This window comes from Lacerta agilis, chromosome 11, assembly GCF_009819535.1.
Source record: "Lacerta agilis isolate rLacAgi1 chromosome 11, rLacAgi1.pri, whole genome shotgun sequence".
Taxonomy (NCBI): Eukaryota; Metazoa; Chordata; class Lepidosauria; order Squamata; family Lacertidae; genus Lacerta; species Lacerta agilis.
Genome location: NC_046322.1, coordinates 23,174,143 through 23,192,489, shown reverse-complemented (window position 1 = coordinate 23,192,489; position 18,347 = coordinate 23,174,143). Strand labels below are relative to the sequence as shown.

Genomic DNA, 18,347 nt, shown 5'->3' with positions numbered 1-18,347 from the left:
AACCCTACATATATTAAGTAAAATAGAAACATCGTCACCCGATTGCACCCCCACCCATCCTCCCACCCCTGTCCATCTCCTCCCCCCTTTTTTTCCTTCCCAATGTCTCGATAAATGAAACTGATTTGTAAAAATGATACATGTAAAAAACATGAGAGAGAGACATTGCAATACTTTTGTAAATCAAGAAATCTTTAATAAAAATACTTTAAAAAAAAAACCAAAACAATCTACCGGTGTGCAAGAAAGCAGAGGCGGCCCCTGATTTTTACACCCCCCCCCCCACACACAGTAAATACCTTTAGGAACAATCTGTGGAGAACTATAAGTCGTTTTATGACTTCATTCACCAGGAAAAGCTCATCACTTACCCAAATATAGCTAGCCAAATGAGGGTTTCTATGATGTAACTACTGTTATAAGTTTTTCTTGGGGGAGATGTTCAGGGATCAGTCTAGATCAGAGCTTTCCAAACTGTGTGTCGTGTCATTTTGGTGTGTCAGCTGCAGTGTGTAGGTGTGTTGCACAAATGCCCCTTGCGCTCCTCGGGTTAGTTTAACATCCAGTTTGCTAGTAAAACTGAATTACTGTGTCACAAAATGATGCATGTCTAAAATTTGTGTCACCAGCATGAAAAGTTTGAAAAGCTGTGGTCTTAATGATATCCTGAGTCCCTTCCAGTTCTGGGGATTCTGTATCCAGTGAGGGTTAGAATATTAGAGGTTGCTGGACTGAACAGGCAAGTTTCTTCAAAAGACCATAGCTGGCCACTTGCGTGACCCCATCAGCATCTAAAATAATGAGCTAGGTTGCTATAGCTACAGTTGAGTGATGGAGATCAATAAGTCAAAGTGGGCTGGACTAGAGAATTGTTGTGTATGTGTGAGTTGGGCTGGAAGTGGGGGACCCAGAAACACGTCTTGATCTTATTCTGAATCTAAAACTATGATTAATTGAAGAGCGAGATCTTTTGGGGTGTTAATGCTGTGAGCTCCCCATCCTATGCTGAGGTTGTATATATGGACCTTCATTCTAAAGAAACCGAACCCTGGAAAAACACTTGAAACCCCTGGAAGATTGGGGATAGTGTGTAACAATCCACATAGTATATATTCTAGGCTATTGTAATCTATAAATGGATTCAGCATATCACACAGTAGTTGTGAAATATACCCATTTTAGTGAGAATGGCAATTGGGTGAAACTGAAGTACCGGTACTTAAAATTTCAATGCAATTAAAAAAAAATAAAGGAAGGAAGGAAGGAAGGAAGGAAGGAAGGAAGAAGAAAGAAAGAAAGAAAGAAAGAAAGAAAGAAAGAAAGAAAGAAAACCCATTGCTTCCTTTTTATAATTGTTGTCCTCTGGCAAGCCTGCAATGATTTTTAAGGAAAATGCTTCTGTTAAGTATCTGACAAAGAATATCAGTTTTTCAAGGTGGGAACAGGGAGAAACGATACCTTTGATGTTGGTTTCTCTACATAAATAATTTAAACTTGAGTGCAAATGGCGTATTAGGCAGCCAGTTTCTATTAAACATTAATGACCGTACATTTCATAGTCCATCTTCTCCAGCTCCATCCTCTGTCTAAACCACATCACTGCAAAAAAGAGCAAGAGATAGACTAAGGATTTGGCAGGACTAAAACAGACATGAAATATCATCAGGGCAGAAGCATCTATATCCACTCGCACCTCCTTGCATTCAAGAAGATCAGCCTTTACAATCCAAGCTGATAGCCATTTTTAACTCATTTTAAACAACTTTCTTTAACACATATTTCTTTAACCCAATTATTGTACTTTCTCACCTTGAACAGACATTTTTGGCCCAATTACAGTCACATTATGTTACTGGTTCAGTGTTACCATGTGTGGATTATAGCTACCTTCGTTATTTTTCTTCTTTTGTGTCCCCCCCCCCCCGGTGATCCCAAAAATACTTATTGTTTGTCTCCAGTGGACATCCATACATATTGTCCTTTTCATTTCATTCTCTATTCTTTTTCAGTTTATAAAGTCATTCAGATCATACATACTGTATATAAAAATATATAGATTGCAGCTCTTTAATTTCCACAAATCATATCAACAAACCTTTCATTCCATTTCCAGTACAGTATGTTTAAAAAGTGCACATTCAATCAAGTAGGCACCAAACTGTTGAACTCCAAAAATTGCTTTCTCCAAATCCAAGAATTGGTGGGGGGTTTTTTTGTTTCTTTTAAGTAAAGCCTTTTTTCATATTTTCTTTATCTAGAAATGTGAATTGATCCAGAGAGTTCCAAGGTCAGAAAACTTTGGAATGCTTTAAGATGAATCTTTCTTTACTCACAATGTTTTCAAAACATGTTATCCTATTCAATGAGGAAGAAAGCGTCCAGCCAAATCTTATGCTTGCTTACATAAATCCTGTGGCCCTACAAATACTGGGACTCCAACTCCCATTAGCCCTGGCCAGCATAACCAGTGATTAGGGATGATGGGCGCTGGAGTTCAGCAACATCTGGGATGCCACAAGTTCCCCTCCCCTAATACAGAAGTAAATCTTGCAGTGATCAGTAGGACTAACTCCCAGCAGTCTGCATCCCTAAGCTGCTACCTGAAGAACATTTACTAAGGAAGAAGCCCCACTGAGCAAGTTGGGACTTACTTCTGAGTAAGCAGCCTTAGGATTGCACTGTTGATATGCCAGCTGGGCTGACCAAGCAGCAAAACTCTCAGAGCTGATCGGAAACCAGGCATCTTGGTAAAATATTTTCTGATAATCTTTGCTTGCTTTTAAACTCTATTTCAGGGTGAGTTGGAACTGGTGGGATGGCAGTAAAATTTGTCTAATGAGTTAGGCAAAAAAAGAAAAGCTTCTTCAATATGAATCACTCCATGTATATTAAAGGCCTATTTGTTACCATCTTTAAGATTATATATTAACAAGAAATATAAGTCTGTGGACTAACTTCCCCAAGGGAGAAGCTCAGCTAATTTAAAACTGTTGTGAATAAATCATGAGTAAATGTACTAAAAGAACTAGGATTCATTGGCAATGAGAGGACTTTGATAACCCTTGTAGATCTTTTATTTTCCTAAATTTCTTTGAAACAAAAAAACCACAGCGCCCCAGTGTCTGGCTTTGATTGTAAGACTGTCTGCAGACAAGCAGAACATATAACCATTGCTATTTATTTTCTTCGTCTATGGCTGGTTGTAAGCCAAGATGTGAAACAAGATGGGTCAAAGTGAGTTTACAAATTGGGGTGTCCACTAACCATAGTTAAGGGTTACACTGAGCAAACCATGGTTAGCACAGATTCCCTGACTCTCCAGACCAAGGGTAGCCAATATGGTGCCTTCCAGCTGCTGTTCAACAACAATTCCCATCAGCCCTAGCCAGTATGGCTAATGGCTAGGGATGACGGGAGTTGTAGTCCAACAGCATCTGGAGGGTACCACATTGGCTGTTCCTGATCTGGCCTCTTGACTTGCACTGTGACAAGCCAGTTTCACTGGTGTATCTCTTTGTGCATGGGTGCATAGGGAGGGCTTAGCTTTGCAACCTAAGCCATAGTTGCAGTGTATGTTTGTGATCGTGTCCATGGTTATGGCAACAAGTTATGGTTAGTGTAAACAAGGGCAGCAATCAACATTTAACTGATTGAAAAATCCTGGCAGAAGAAAAAAGGTATTCCCACTTTATTCCACTGGGCATATGCAAGCAATCATCGAAAGAAACTTCAAGAAATGCAAAAGGAAGGACTCACACAATGTGTGATTAACCTATACAATTTACTATAGGTACGAGATGTGCTGTAGGACACCAACTTAGGTGGCATCAAAAGGGAACTAGATAAGTGTTTGGAGTACAATGTTATTAATAGCTATGGTTCTATGCTACCTGTAGGATCAGGGACAGCCTGCCTCTGAATGCCAGTCACTGGGGAGCAGTGGGATAAACCTGGGGCCATTGCGTTCTGCTTGTGGATGACCAAGGGGTATCTGGATAGCTGCTGTTGGCAACAGGGCGCTGGACATTAGGTCTAAATCCAGCTGTGCTCGTACGTTCTTTTCAGAGCCTGGTCCATAGGATAAAGACGCTTGCCTTTTAATGATTCCTATCTACACATTTAATAAGATTTTATTTTTTTTAATCAAGTGTGCATGTGCCGATTACCTGGAAACTCCTTTGGGATGCATTAAGCCCTGCAAGTACCGGTACTTAGTAACTCTCCAATCTTTGCCATAGTATGAGGAATGAGTGCATCACATTTTGAATTAATCCCCTTTGGAAAGGTTTTGTTGACTTACACCCCCCCCCCTGCACCCAGGATAATATGACATTGCACTAAAGCAATTAGTGACACAGTATTATGCAGAAATAAATTGGTTTGACTGTGTTTCTTGTAATCAGTATAAATAATACCGCACATGGTGAAATGGCATGGAATATTAACAGGTCTGAAATTCAAAATGAGAAGAGTAACAAAGCAACATTTTGGTTTTAAAAACAGGTCTTGACCATCTTCAAAAGATATATCTGACTGAGCTTTAAATACTTATGCTAATGTTTTATTGTTGATGGATAATAATGAATACATTTTTAATATGGTGCCAGTAGTCAAGAGCAATTTTATTTTCCCAGGCAGGCGCATTATGTGACCCATGAGAGCAGCAAAATAACCAGATGGTACAACGGTGATGGGATAAAATCAGGCCAAATCTTTATTGACAGCAGCAAGCAGGGCAAGGGTTGGCATGGCGTTGGGTCCCGAGATCCGTTCATCATTCCACAAACCCCATGCTGATGGAATGGATCCGCTGATAGTCAGACCTCAAAGGTTACATTTACGGCATTTCCTTTTCACTCAGCAACATATGATACAAATCTCTGACACGTTGCAGCTACCACACCCACTAGCTGGTGCCGTGTCTGTCTCATTAACGAGTCGTTGTGCCAACGGAGTCCGTTTCTAACAATAACAAGGGAAAATAGGACACCAGAGGCCATTAATCTCTCTTGGAATGACTCTTTTAAATCTTAAGAGCAGTAGAAAGGATGAACCGTTAAACCAGTACTAAGTGTAACTTGGGGCATGCATCAGAACACTTTATTTAATGTAAACATTTTGGTTAATGTCACATAAGAACATAAGAATAGCCTGCTGGATCACGCTAATGGCCTATCTAGTACAGCATCTTGTTCTCACGGTGCCTGTTGGAAACCAGGGAGCAGAATATGAGAACAAGCACTCTCCCCTCCTGTGATTTCCAGCAATGGACATTTAGAAGCATTGCTGCCTCCTGTCTGTGGTGGCAGAGCATAACCACCATGGCCAGTAGCCATTGACAGCTCACTTCCTCTCCCACAGTTAAGAAATGGGAAGCATCACTTGCAGCCTGATCATAATCATGCTTGCTTAGAAGTGGATTCTGCCGAGTTCAGTGGCAGGTGATTCCTGCATCACAGGGGGTTGGACTAGATGATCCTCGGGGTCCCTTCCAACTCTACGATTCTATGATTCTGGGTGCTCTATAATATGTGTGCATAGGATGGGCAGTTTTTACTGTTGCGTTTGGATGTAGAACAGAATGAAGATGACAGGGTGGCCAGCTATACTTCACCAGAAAACAGGATGCTTGGGCTGTGTACACACCATACAGTGAATACACATCTCCCTCACCCCCCCCCCAAAAAAAAGAATCCTGGCAGCTGTAGTTTGCACTTCACATAGTTACAGCTCCCAGCATCCTCCTTAACAAACTGTAATTCCCAGTATTCATGAGCAGGTGGGTGAATGTGCTCTGGGACTGAATTTTTGCTATGAGACTGAATGCTGGAAGTATGTCTTTGAAAGGTTAATGTGCTGATCCAACTTGTATTTTTTGTGGTTTGTTGGTACACTCATACCAGGCAAACAGAGAGTCTCCCGTCTGCAGTGTAAGCATTTATTTATTATTTCTCACTGAGTGCATTTTGAATGCCCTCCCTTAATTTCCCTTATATTGTATCAGTTTTAGTTTTCACCATTTGTGTATGTTAATTGCTACTTTCCTTTATTTTCTTTTAATTGTTTTATCGGGGAGGGAATTGGTATGAAATCAAAAGGTTAAGAATGAGAGATCAACCATGAAATTCTCCATCTCCTCAATGAGGGTAGAGAAACTGGGGCAATTAATAGGATATGCAAACCTACTTGCTCTCAATGGGGAATAAATAAAATGGACCGAACCTACAAATAGGGAGGAATAATGCACCATTACTTCAAGGTGTGGGAGCTTTCCACACCTCTCTAAGGCTCCTACTCTCCTGGATGTCTCCCAAGCAGTCTCAAACTGCGTCTGCGCACCTCTGGTCTCTGTTCTGCCCTCCTCATTATCTTGCGCGTTCTTTGAGACCAAGGAGGAAGGGAACTTGTTGCAACAGGAGAGGGAGAGTCCTTGGATTCTACAGCAGCCTCTTGACCCACCTCCTCTGCTTCAGCCTCGGAATCTGAACTGCTCATTGTCACCTGCTCTCCCAGCTCACTAAACCCTGTTGCCCCTTCAGCGCCCAGCCCCTCCTCCCAGTCTTCTCCCTCTGACCTTTCCTCATTGTTCCACCACCATTCCCCTGGCTCTGAGCCTTCCTTCTCTGGGGTTTCCCTTGGGGGTTCCTTGGCTGGTGTCTCCCACCACTCCTCTTCGTCCCACCCGTCCCTGACAGCTGACTGCTGCTGCAATTGCATTTTCTTATTAAGAAAGATCTGAAAAAGCATAGGTGGGCAGCATTAAAAAAAGAACGGAAATGCAGTGGGCTGATGACAAGATCCTCTAGATGCTCTATAAAAATGGGCTAACAAGGGTGGCAATTCAGGAGAAAAGGGCTAAGATGAAAACCACGTACGCCTGAAGGTAGTGTGATACGATAGGGAATATCCTTGCTGAGACTATATCCAAACAACAGCCTCCATACAGCTGACTGAATGACTTACTTCTAAACCACAAGGGCAGGAAGCATTCTTGGGGGATGAAAAGAGAGGTACACAGTCTTGCAGCACTGTGTGCCGTAGTCCCAGAGTAGGCGCTTCTCTGCACTTTGTCACATCTGCTGGCCTTGCTAATTCCCTGCTGTGCTCTTCAGCAACTGGAAATCAGTGCTAAGATCATCACAACCCCTCTGGGACTGGTAGTGATGAAGCCACAAACATCCTCCATCTGGAAGCACCCTGACAGATTAAAGAGTTTATAGCAAACAACAAGCCAAACGCAGGTCTGCAGTGTGCTGTTGCGACATCCACAACTGGTTTGCATGAACCCGAAGAACAATCTGCAAATTGAGGGCAACATTCAACATTGCTGCTGAATTTACAGCTTCTCATACTGCCTTGGAAGCACTGGCTTCAGAAGGATGTTGACAAAATATAAAGCAGCCTCCACTACTGTGGTGGAGGAAGCATTGAGACAGTGTTGCTGCTGTTGTTGCTTATTAAATTTGTATACCACCCTTCACCCAAAGATCTCAGGGTTCTTCACAGCATAAAAATACAAGATCAAAACACAAAATACACAATAAAACAAGAACAAACCAAAACAAGCAATCAAAAGTGCATGTGGAAAAAATGGATCTGTTCCAGCCCACATGCACATTAACACTCTGGTGTGTCCACAGGATGGTATAATGGATGCAGCTTCGTTTCTTCAAGAGGTGAGGCAGAAGCTGCTTTTATTCTGATGAGGCAGGTGCTCAATTTTGGAGATGAACTAAAACAGGCATTTGCTGGAGGTGTTTGGATCTTTTGAAGCTGTTGTTTGGGAGATTTTTTTGGAACTCCCAGAGCTGCTATTAGACCCACAGTGGGAAAAATGACAGACGTGATACAAGTATATCTATTTAGTGGGGTTAGGGTTGCCACCTTTGTTCTGCCAAAATACAGGACAAGGCAAGATGGGGAAGTTGAGGGCCAGTTTGTGTTTTCATCTGGTGCTGAAGTGACTTCAAAGCAATCCATTATAATCCATTGCAGCCTAACAGGATGGTCCCTCTGGAATTTGACATACACACATAAATTTGTAAATCTTTCTGTGCTTGGCTACCCAGAGCTTAAATATATGACCAACACATGCATTGGGAAAAGACCCCTAATTTGGCAAAGAGAGAAAGAATGATTTAACATTTCACATTGAAATACAGGGCAATCCTGTATTATACCGGACAGGTGGCAACCCTCAGTGGGGTGGGGGATTTAAACTGAGGAAATGGTGTTGGGAGAAAGGGTTAAATGCCTCATGGTCCCAGAGCTGCTCCTCCAGTGAAAAAATGTAGGCTACTGCATCTGCTTTAAAAAGGTAAAGGGACCCTTGAACGTTAGGTCCAGTCGTGGATGACTCTGGGGTTGTGGCGCTCGTCTCGCTTTACTGGCCGAGGGAGCTGGCGTACAGCTTCCGGGTCATGTGTCCAGCATGACTAAGGCGCTTCTGGCAAACCAGAGCAGCGCATGGAAACGCCGTTTACCTTCCCGCCGGAGCGGTACCTATTTATCTACTTGCACTTCGTGCTTTCAAACTGCTAGGTTGGCAGGAGCAGGGACCGAGCAACAGGAGCTCACCCCGTTGTGGGGATTCGAACTGTCGACCTTCTGATCGACAAGCCCTAGGCTCTGTGGTTTAACCAACAGTGCCACCTGCATCTGCTTTAGGTTTAACCAACAGCGCCACCAGCATCTGCTTTTGTTGTTGTTCAGTCGTTCAGTCGTGTCCGACTCTTCGTGACCCCATGGACCAGAGCACGCCAGGCACGCCTATCCTTCACTGCCTCTCGCAGTTTGGCCAAACTCATGTTAGTAGCTTCGAGAACACTGTCCAACCATCTCATCCTCTGTCGTCCCCTTCTCTTTGTGCCCTCCATCTTTCCCAACATCAGGGTCTTTTCCAGGGAGTCTTCTCTTCTCATGAGGTGGCCAAAGTACTGGAGCCTCAACTTCAGGATCTGTCCTTCTAGTGAGCACTCAGGGCTGATTTCTTTGAGAATGGATAGGTTTGATCTTCTTGCAGTCCATGGGACTCTCAAGAGTCTCCTCCAGCACCATTATTCAAAAGCATCAATTCTTCGGCGATCAGCCTTCTTTATGGTCCAGCTCTCACTTCCGTACATTACTACTGGGAAAACCATAGCTTTAACTATACGGACCTTTGTTGGCAAGGTGATGTCTTTGCTTTTTAAGATGCTGTCTAGGTTTGTCATTGCTTTTCTCCCAAGAAGCAGGCGTCTTCTAATTTCGTGACTGCTGTCACCATCTGCAGTGATCGTGGAACCCAAAAAAGTGAAATCTCTCACTGCCTCCATTTCTTCCCCTTCTATTTGCCAGGAGGTGATGGGACCAGTGGCCATGATCTTAGTTTTTTTGATGTTGAGCTTCAGACCATATTTTGCGCTCTCCCTCTTTCACCCTCATTAAAAGGTTCTTTAATTCCTCCTCACTTTCTGCCATCAAGGTAGTGTCATCAGCATATCTGAGGTTGTTGATATTTTTTCCGGCAATCTTAATTCCGGTTTGGGATTCATCCAGTCCAGCCTTTCGCATGATGAATTCTGCATATAAGTTAAATAAGCAGGGAGACAATATACAGCCTTGTCGTACTCCTTTCCCAATTTTGAACCAATCAGTTGTTCCATATCCAGTTCTAACTGTAGCTTCTTGTCCCACATAGAGATTTCTCAGGAGACAAATGAGGTGATCCGGCACTCCCATTTCTTTAAGAACTTGCCATAGTTTGTTGTGGTCGACACAGTCAAATGCTTTTGCGTAGTCAATGAAGCAGAAGTAGGTGTTTTTCTGGAACTCTCTAGCTTTCTCCATAATCCAGCGCATGTTTGCAATTTGAGCATCTGCTTTAGGCCCTGTCTAAACTATACATTTAAAGCACAATCATACATGGCTTTCCCCAAAGTTTCCTGAGAGTTGTTAGGAGACCCCTGAGTGCTGAAGCAATCAAGGCCTCCTTTCTTGGGAACTCTGGGAATTGTCACACTCTGAGGAGAATAAGGATCACCTAACAACTCTCAGTGCTCTTAATGAACTACCATTCGCAGCACTCTTTGGGGGAAGCCGTGGCTGTCTGAAGGTGTAGGATGTGCAGGGTGCAATGGGAACAAGTATGGTAGCTCCGACCTTCACCACTGTGAGATGGAGGGCAACTGTATTTGCTTACGCAGGACTGCTGCGATGGGACTGTCATGCTAACAGCTTTTGCCTCCCTTGATGCATTCATTATTCACACACAGCCCACCACCACGCAAGATCACACTTTGGATGGGTTGGGGAAGTGGTTCCTATGCCATGGGGGCCACAGTGGCAGGGGAGGACAAATCCAACCATGACTTCTGACTTAAGAGCAATCTGATCTCTGAGGAAAACATGACCTGATGCAGTATTAATGTCAGAACTTCCAATTATGGAAAATATGGATAATCTAACTAATGAAACACCAAGCCTCCAGCATTAGCAAAGACATCACCACATTTTCCATTTAGAATTGTTTTATTTAATACTCACAACTGCCCATTCTAATAAAGAAGATTAAAATTCAGATGAATGTTAAACATTTATTTCACTTACAGAGTTGTATAATGTTATTAAGTATTGAGATCCCAGAGAGACACTGCCAGTCAGAGTAGATAATACTTAATAGACAATTATGGGACAAATAGTTTAACCTGGATGGGCAAGTAGTTTAACCTGGAATAACCCAGTAGACTCCTATGTTGGAATGTTTTCTTTCCTTTATGCACTGGCATGGGACTTACCAGTATCTCTTGGTATTGATTGGGCCTTGACAATTCAACACTATGTGGGGCACTTCTTAGTGGGCAAGAATGGTCAAGTCGAAGTCTTTGCATGAAAGCAAGTTTGGGGGATCTTTTGAAGTGAATGCTGGAGCCCATCAGCCATTGTCCAATTCCAGTGGTGCTGTTGGATAATTTTATATAATATAATAATAATAATTTTAGACTCTGAACTTAATGGTCTTAAGTGAGTTATAGGGCTCCATAAGTGTTGTTTTGCTTATTGCAAAACTCTTCTTCTCATCCACTGAACAAGGACCTAGACTTTTGTCTCCAAACCCTGACCTGACAGTACCACCATCTATTTATTTCCCCGCCCCTCTCTCTCCTTCATGCATGCCAATTCATGCACACTTCAGGGGCAGGGGATGATGTGCTTAGAGACAAACAGACACATGCCAAGCCAATCTCTCAGTAACTTTCATGGCAGGGAGCACAGCAACAGGTAGAGCCAGAGCCAATGGCAGGCAGAATAATAGAATCACATAATTGTAGACTTGGAAGGGACCATGAGAATCATCTAGTCCAACCCCTTGCAATGCAGGAGCTTTTTGCCCAATGTGGGGCTCAAACCCATGGCCAGAGGCATAGGAAGGTCAAGTGGTACCCGATGCGGAAAATTTATTGTCAGCCCCCATTGTTTGTTTGTTTGGTTTTTTTGCCTGCAAAAAATGGCTTTACGTTATTTCATATTTTCTTACAAAGGAATGTGGATTCTGGGCCTCTGATAGCAAGTAGGTGACTATGGACAGAAACTTAAATCTACAGGATGGATTGTGTTTTGGCTTGTATTGTTTTATTTATATTTATTGTTTATTTATTTAATAAAATTTATTTTTAAAAACCTGCAAAGTGGTCTACCAAAACAAAAACAAAAAACACCACAGCAGTAAAATCAAGAAAAGTTAACAATCCTACCTTAAAACATACAAAAGCTAAAATATTAAAATTAAAATTACTTCAACTTCCTAAGCATCTAGGTATGCTTGCCTAAAGAAGAATGCTTTTAGCAGGTGCCCGAAAAGAGTCTAGCAAAGGCACGTGGTTTGTTGCAATAGGCAGGGAGTTCCAAAGTTCAGGTGCTGTCACAGTAAACAATGCAGTGCAGATATTATGTGGAACCTGTAGTAGTGTTTGAAACTACTGAAGGGGAGGTTTTATTTATTGTGATTTCACCATGCTCTGTATTATCTGAAAAGGAAAACATTTATTTAAAAAACAGGACTGCACAGCAGTAATCTAGTCTCATCATGATCAGTGGGACTTATTCCCGAGCTGACGGTGCATAAGATGGGCTGCAATCCTATGCACCCCTTGCATCCAGCTTGTACCTAAAACTCTGCACAAGCCTGCACCAGAGAATTGTAGAGTTGGAAGGGACCCCTGAGGGTCAACTAGCCAACCCCCTGGGGCAATGCAGGAATCTCAACTAGACCATCCCTGACCGATGGCCATCCTTCTTCTGTTTTTCCCCTCAGACAGGACACACAACGGATAAAGACACAACAACGGAGACTGGCGGTGGGCGAGGGAAGCCCAGCGGAGGGTAGGGCAGTAGGGCGGTTCATAAAAAACTTTTTTAAAAAGCCTGCACCAAAGCTCTTATTTTACTAAACTAGGGATTATATAGCTATATCTGAAATTTCATGCATATCAGTTAATATCTTGACCCTGCTCCACTGAATTGAAATTTCAGCCTTCAGGACATAGGAAAATGGCCAAGTAAACAGCTATTTTCATGGAGGAGGGTCAAGATATTAACTGATATGCATGAAATTTCAGATATAGCTATATAATCCCTAGTGTAGTAAGATAAGACCTCTGGAGCAAGCATTTTTTAAAAAAGTTTTTTAATGAACCACCCTCGTAGGGCAGTAATTGTTCTTTGATTTGTCACCCCCCTCCATGATGGCACTGAGGCGGTCCACTCCCTGCCCCCCTTCCTACGCCCCTGCCCATGGCCCTGAGATTAAGAGTCTCATGCTCTGCCAACTGAGCTATTCCATCTTGAGAGCCAGCTAGTTTTGTCCCCGTCCTCTTCCCTGCTTTTTTGTACCACACTGAGACTAAGGAGGAGGAAGCCGATAGGCAGTGCCACTTCCTGGAGTGGCTGTAAGAAGGCAGGTGGGTGAGCGCAGACTGAGGTTGGTGGGGCCGTGCCCCATTTCCCTAAGGTACCACCAGCCTCCAGCAGGGTGGCAGGAGTGCAGCTTATGTGCGTGGTGCTTTCCCCTTTGCCTCTGTCTGGCACTGTCTGTGCATCCTGATCAGACTGGTTCAGGGATCTGTGTTACTGGAAGGAGGTTACACACAGGAGCTTGGTTGGATAGTGTGATGAAATGAGAATGTTGCTTCTGGTGTATGATCTGTCATGGCTGTTCTTCCCCATTCATTGCTTCATGCTGCAGTGATCACAGAATCATAGAGTTGGAAGGGATCCCAGGGGTCATCTAGTCCAACCCCCTGCAATGCAGGAATCACAGCTAAAGAAACCTGTTTAAAAACCTCCAATGAAGAGGAGTCTGCTGCCTTCCAAGGCAGTCCATTCCAAGTGGAGCAGCACTTACCATCAAGTGCCAGGCACGTGTGAACTCATCCTTGCGTGTTTGTATATACAGTATTGATACTTTTACAGTCTCCGGCCGGTGGCTGTGTGCTGCGTTTCTTTATTACTCATACTGTTATTTGGGGCAGAATCTCCCTCTCTTGTACTGCGCCAATAACCCAGACGCTTTTAGGCAATCCCAGCGTTTCAGTCAAAAAAAAAGGGGAGGGAAAAAGGAAGAAAAAAAAATAGTGTCGCATCCACGGCGTACAAGACATTCTACAGCAAGATGAGTCATAGCCTTTACCAACAGCTTGGACAGAGAATGCGGGCTCTGAATGGAATTGGCCAAAGGCTGCGTTAGACTGAAATGGTTCTTTTCCATTTCATTTTCATTTTGTTTTTCCATTCCGTGTTTTCTTTCAGTGTACTTTGCAGCCTTCTCAGATTGGTGTATTTAATCAACCAACCTGCAGCTCAAACGAGAAAGGAAACTGAATCGCAAACGTCGATCCCCTCCTTTGATGGAGGCATTTATTATTTCACTACAGTATTATTCCTGCGTGCTCATCCAGTCTGCACCCCGCTTGACCCGTCATGTATTGGAAATGGAGCTGGGTGGGGAGCGGGGGAGAGAAAGAAGGAAACTTGGAGCAGCGTGACTCGCCCTGGCAATCGCCCCGTCCGCCACACCCCCTTCTACCTTCCCGGCGCCCCGGTCTCTGCAGCCGGTGGGGGGCGGGGAGGAGGGAGAGCGCCCGGTCTGCCTACCAATCGGCAGCAGCAGATGCTTTGTTCCTAACAAAGGCACCTTCGCCCCCAAGATCCCCTTAGTCCCCAACAGTTTGCTGCCTGGTTCTCGCTCTCCGATGACCACAGGGCCGCGGGCTCCTTGGGGCAAAGGAGAGGCGAGCAGCTGCTGCGCGCAGCAGCCCGGCGCGCCGGCGTAGAGGAAATAGGCAGCGCCAAAAGAGCGCGCTCGCGGCGCCTCTTATCGCGGACACTCCTCGGCAAGGAGCCTTTTATGACGGGGCGAGCCGTTTATGGGATTGTTGTCCTTGTGTGTGACGCTCGTCGTACAGGATTTCCTCCCCAAATAGCTGAGTGGGGACTAGCCTGATCCGTCACGACTGCTGCTTAGGCAATGCAAAGCCCGGGTGGACCTGGTGAGCGTCCCCGCCCCCCTCCCGCCCCTTAGCGAGGAGGGGGAAAAAAGAGAAAGGAAACAAAAGGAGGGAGCTTGAACATCGTGTCATTCCAAAATAAAAAAGCAAACCTTGCAAAATAGCCGCTGGTGGAATATTTGGCGTGTTGGTTGCTTTTAAGGAGCAGGGCGCTTGGAAGGTAGGGAAGCCGGTTTTTGTGTATGTTTTTAATTTTTAAAAAAAGGCATAGCTCTATTTCCTGCCACCCACCTTTTGCTAGTAACGGAGCGGCGCCCTCTCGGAGCCGTCGGTGAAAAGCGCCAGAGGAGCCGCGGTGGCAGGATGGAGAACCCACCTAGAGGGGCCCCTTGACGCGAGCACATCCTCTGTCGGGCAGCCGCGCTCGCTGCAGCCTGGAGCTAATTCTGCTGCACAATTCTCGTGGCACAGACTCGCCTTGCAAGTGTCCTGAGCCCTTCCGTAAGAAAAGGAGACAAAGGGGGTCTAAGGGGCACGGTAGGAATTCGCAGGAGGAGGAGACGAGCAACATCCTGCTGCCTGCATCGTTTGGTCAGGAAAGTCTAAGGCTGGCTTTGCCTGAACTTCACGCTCTACCTATCCAAGGATGTGGCCAGACAATGACATTCAGGAGTAAGAATAACCGGTGTTGAGAAGCCGATTGCTGGGAGAACTGGAAAAAAGAAGAGGAGAAACTCCAGGGAAGGGATTCTTTGATTATTAGGACCTTGAAGCTCTCCCGCCTTCTTTCTGCCAAGACGTGGAGGTGCACACATAGTTTTAAATGCAAAGTAGAATATTAGTTAGAAAACAAGGCTCCTCTGCAGCAAAGGAATCGATTACTTCCATCACGATCCTCGGTGTGTTTACTCAGAAGTTAAGCCTCAGTGGTTTTAATGGGACTTATTACCTCCTAAGTCTGTGTGATATTGCAGCATTAGTCATTTTTGCTTCCAGGTCGAAGACAGCTTTATTATGGGTTTAAATGGCAACTTGGAGTGGGATCATGACCAACAACTTCAGTGCATTGTAAGTCCTTATCTTATGGAGCAGGAAAATAGCATAACATACTTCCTTAAGGCTTCCTCCTATCAAGCAGAGAGTGGAGAGCCTACATTTCCCGATGAAAAGTTTGCTCTGTATTGGATCAACCTCCATTCTTTGTCTGGTCTTTTCTTTGCAAAGAGAGGAAACACAATTAAAGCAACCACTGATGAATATGGTTTGGAGAAGGAAGAAAAAGCAATCTTGTTTCTAAAGGACAGCATGGCAAACCATGTGAAGTTTTGCATTTCCTCTTAAAAAACTGATCTAGCACAGATGGCAAGGAACTCTCTTTTGACTAACCTTTCTTACTGTCTAAAATGCTGCTGCACAAGAAGATGCTTTAATTTATACCTGGGATTTATCAAGGGAACCCGTTGCCTTCATTTAGGATAAGTTGTTAAACATATATGATTCCTTTTGTGATTTTAAAAAACGAATACTAGTGAATTGCATTAATGGATGGACGCATAGCCTAGAAAACCTTCTGGAAATTCTGCCCTTGAATCCTGGAGATTCTCACTTATGTGGAATACAATACTTTTTTTGCAATAGCCCATGACACTAACTGATGCTGCAGTTGTTGCGGAATGTATCTATGAATTCCGTAACAGATAAAGCTTTTTGGACAAGGAAAAGACTGAGGCCGATAGAACCATGAATATGATGCATGTAAACAATTTTCCATTCAGGAGGCATTCGTGGATATGGTGAGTAAACTGCTGCACACTTCAATGTGGAGTTATCCCAATACTTGTTTGCTGTACGCTGTGACAATCGATTCCTTAGCACCAAGGGATGGCGATGCAAGTGAGGAACTGTGATCGAGAGGTGCATTAAAATAAATAAATCCCACACGGGGGCATAATGCAAGTTTTACAACACAAGAGAAACCCAGCAGGAAAATGTGTACATTTTATGATGTCATTCTTGTTTTTCCTTTAATCCAGCACCATGAAAACACATTCCACCCCCTTTCTTGTCGCCATTGTTGAATTTGATGACTTTAACAGAAAATAGAACTTCTGTTTTTGTTTTAACTCTTTCAAGTTTATTCTTAGGTTCAGTGTTTTTTCCAGACAAGTCTTTTCCTGCTTCAGTGAAGGGGTATTTGGTGTGAAAAGGGACTGTTTTTCCTCCCTTTTCCTTTATGCTTTTCCTCCTCCTCTCCTCCCTCTGCCCCACCCCCTTTTTGCTAGGTATGCACCAGAATATGAATGATGCTTTCTCTAAGAAATGCATGCCACAGGGGACTATTTTTCCCTCCCTTCTTTTGTGTGCAACGTCAAAGAAACATTAGGATTAGTTGCATATTTTTTATTATTTTTTTGCTCCCTTATACAATCCAGGCAGTGTGACTTAATATAGCCCTTCTATTTTGTTATATAATAAGATGGGTTTGCTTACACGGTGTTAAACAGTATGCTCTAGAAAAGTGGATAAATCTGCTTATACTAGATGCATACTGTTTAACAATGCCTGATAATGCATAGGTATGGAAAGATTTATAAAAGAATGACTAGGATTTATTTATGTTTTAGTGGGTGGAGAGGCTGCTTTCGAAAAGGTCCTAGTACCTATGTATTGTCAGGCATGGCAAGAATTCCATGTTATTTATTTAAAAGGTGTGCAGAGAGGGAGCCTCTTGGATTGCTGTAACACATCCTTTATGAAGATTATAATGGAGTAACAGGAAGAGGGTTTTTTTCCAAGCGACCCAATTAATGTGGTGCTTGGTTAAAAGCTTTATTAATGATGCTTCTTGTCTTGAATACTGCTCTCCTCAGCACTGAAGCAATACGTTTAAAGGCATTGGGTGGCAGCATCAGCATCGCTGAGCATCATACGTAACTGTAGAAATCCAAAATTTCCTTTTCTTGTCCAGTGAACATTTCCACCCTCATCCTTATGTCAGTTTCCTTACATATACCATTTTTAAAAAATCTGTCACATATAAAAGAGAGCATATGTGATCAGTAAATGAGTCATTAAAATATCAATATTTTAAAAGTTATTCCCGTCCCCCCTGCATTTGAGTTTCATTTTTCTTCTGCCAGCCTTCTAACTTTCCATCTGTGATAATAAAAGTTCTTTGTGTGTGAAACTGAAGCAGGTGGGAAAATTTGATGCAGGGCCTCGCCACCATCAGCTCAATTCGGGATCATCCTGGGTCAGTGTTGCAATTGTTGCTGTCTTACCACATATTTAATTTACACGTCATGGAAAAGACCACTCACACCTGACATTGATCCAGTCAAAGGCTGGACGAAACCTCTGAAGCTTTCTGACTGATGTGCTTTGGCCTGGTCCTACTACAAATAAGCAGCATACCCAAAGGGAAATGGGTAAACCATGGTTTGCCTTACCATGAAACATGGAGCTTCAGGCAATAGATTCCAGAGAGAGTGCAATTCCCCTCTCTCCATTTTCCATCCTATGTGTGCCATTAAAAAGAACGAAAAGCTCTAGTTCAGAATAGGCAGGGGGGTAGCATATTAGCATTGGGAAAGAAAGAAAGAAAGAAAGGAAAGAAAGAAAGAAAGAAGAAAGAAGAAGAAAGAAGCTACACTCAAACCTTTGCAGGGAAGGAAAGTCTTTGTGATTGAAAAATAAGACCCACATTGGTCCTGTGAATTAGCCTTTAGGGGTGGGGAGCTCTTATGATGGTTGTTGAACTACAGCTCCCATCAGCCCCAGCCAGCATGTCAGTGGTCAGGGATGAAGGGAGCTGAAGTTCCTCAACAGCTGGAGGGTCTGCTTTAGCTGAATGATCCCAAAGCC

General features: G+C 43.6%; 1 protein-coding gene across 5 annotated transcripts in view; it reads left to right on the top strand.

Annotated features, from left to right (window-relative positions):
• The window catches only part of PDE4D (phosphodiesterase 4D), a 622,016-nt gene that overhangs the window by 319,432 nt on the left and 284,237 nt on the right, over positions 1–18,347 (top strand). The window contains exon 1 of one of the 5 annotated variants that reach the window (XM_033163815.1): positions 15,557–16,276. The exons of the other annotated variants lie outside the window; for them this stretch is intronic. Within the exon in view, the coding sequence (XP_033019706.1) occupies positions 16,224–16,276 (53 nt within the window). The 5' untranslated portion in view covers positions 15,557–16,223. Of the gene's footprint in view, positions 1–15,556; positions 16,277–18,347 lie in introns of those variants that run through there. 5 annotated transcript variants of the gene reach the window in all.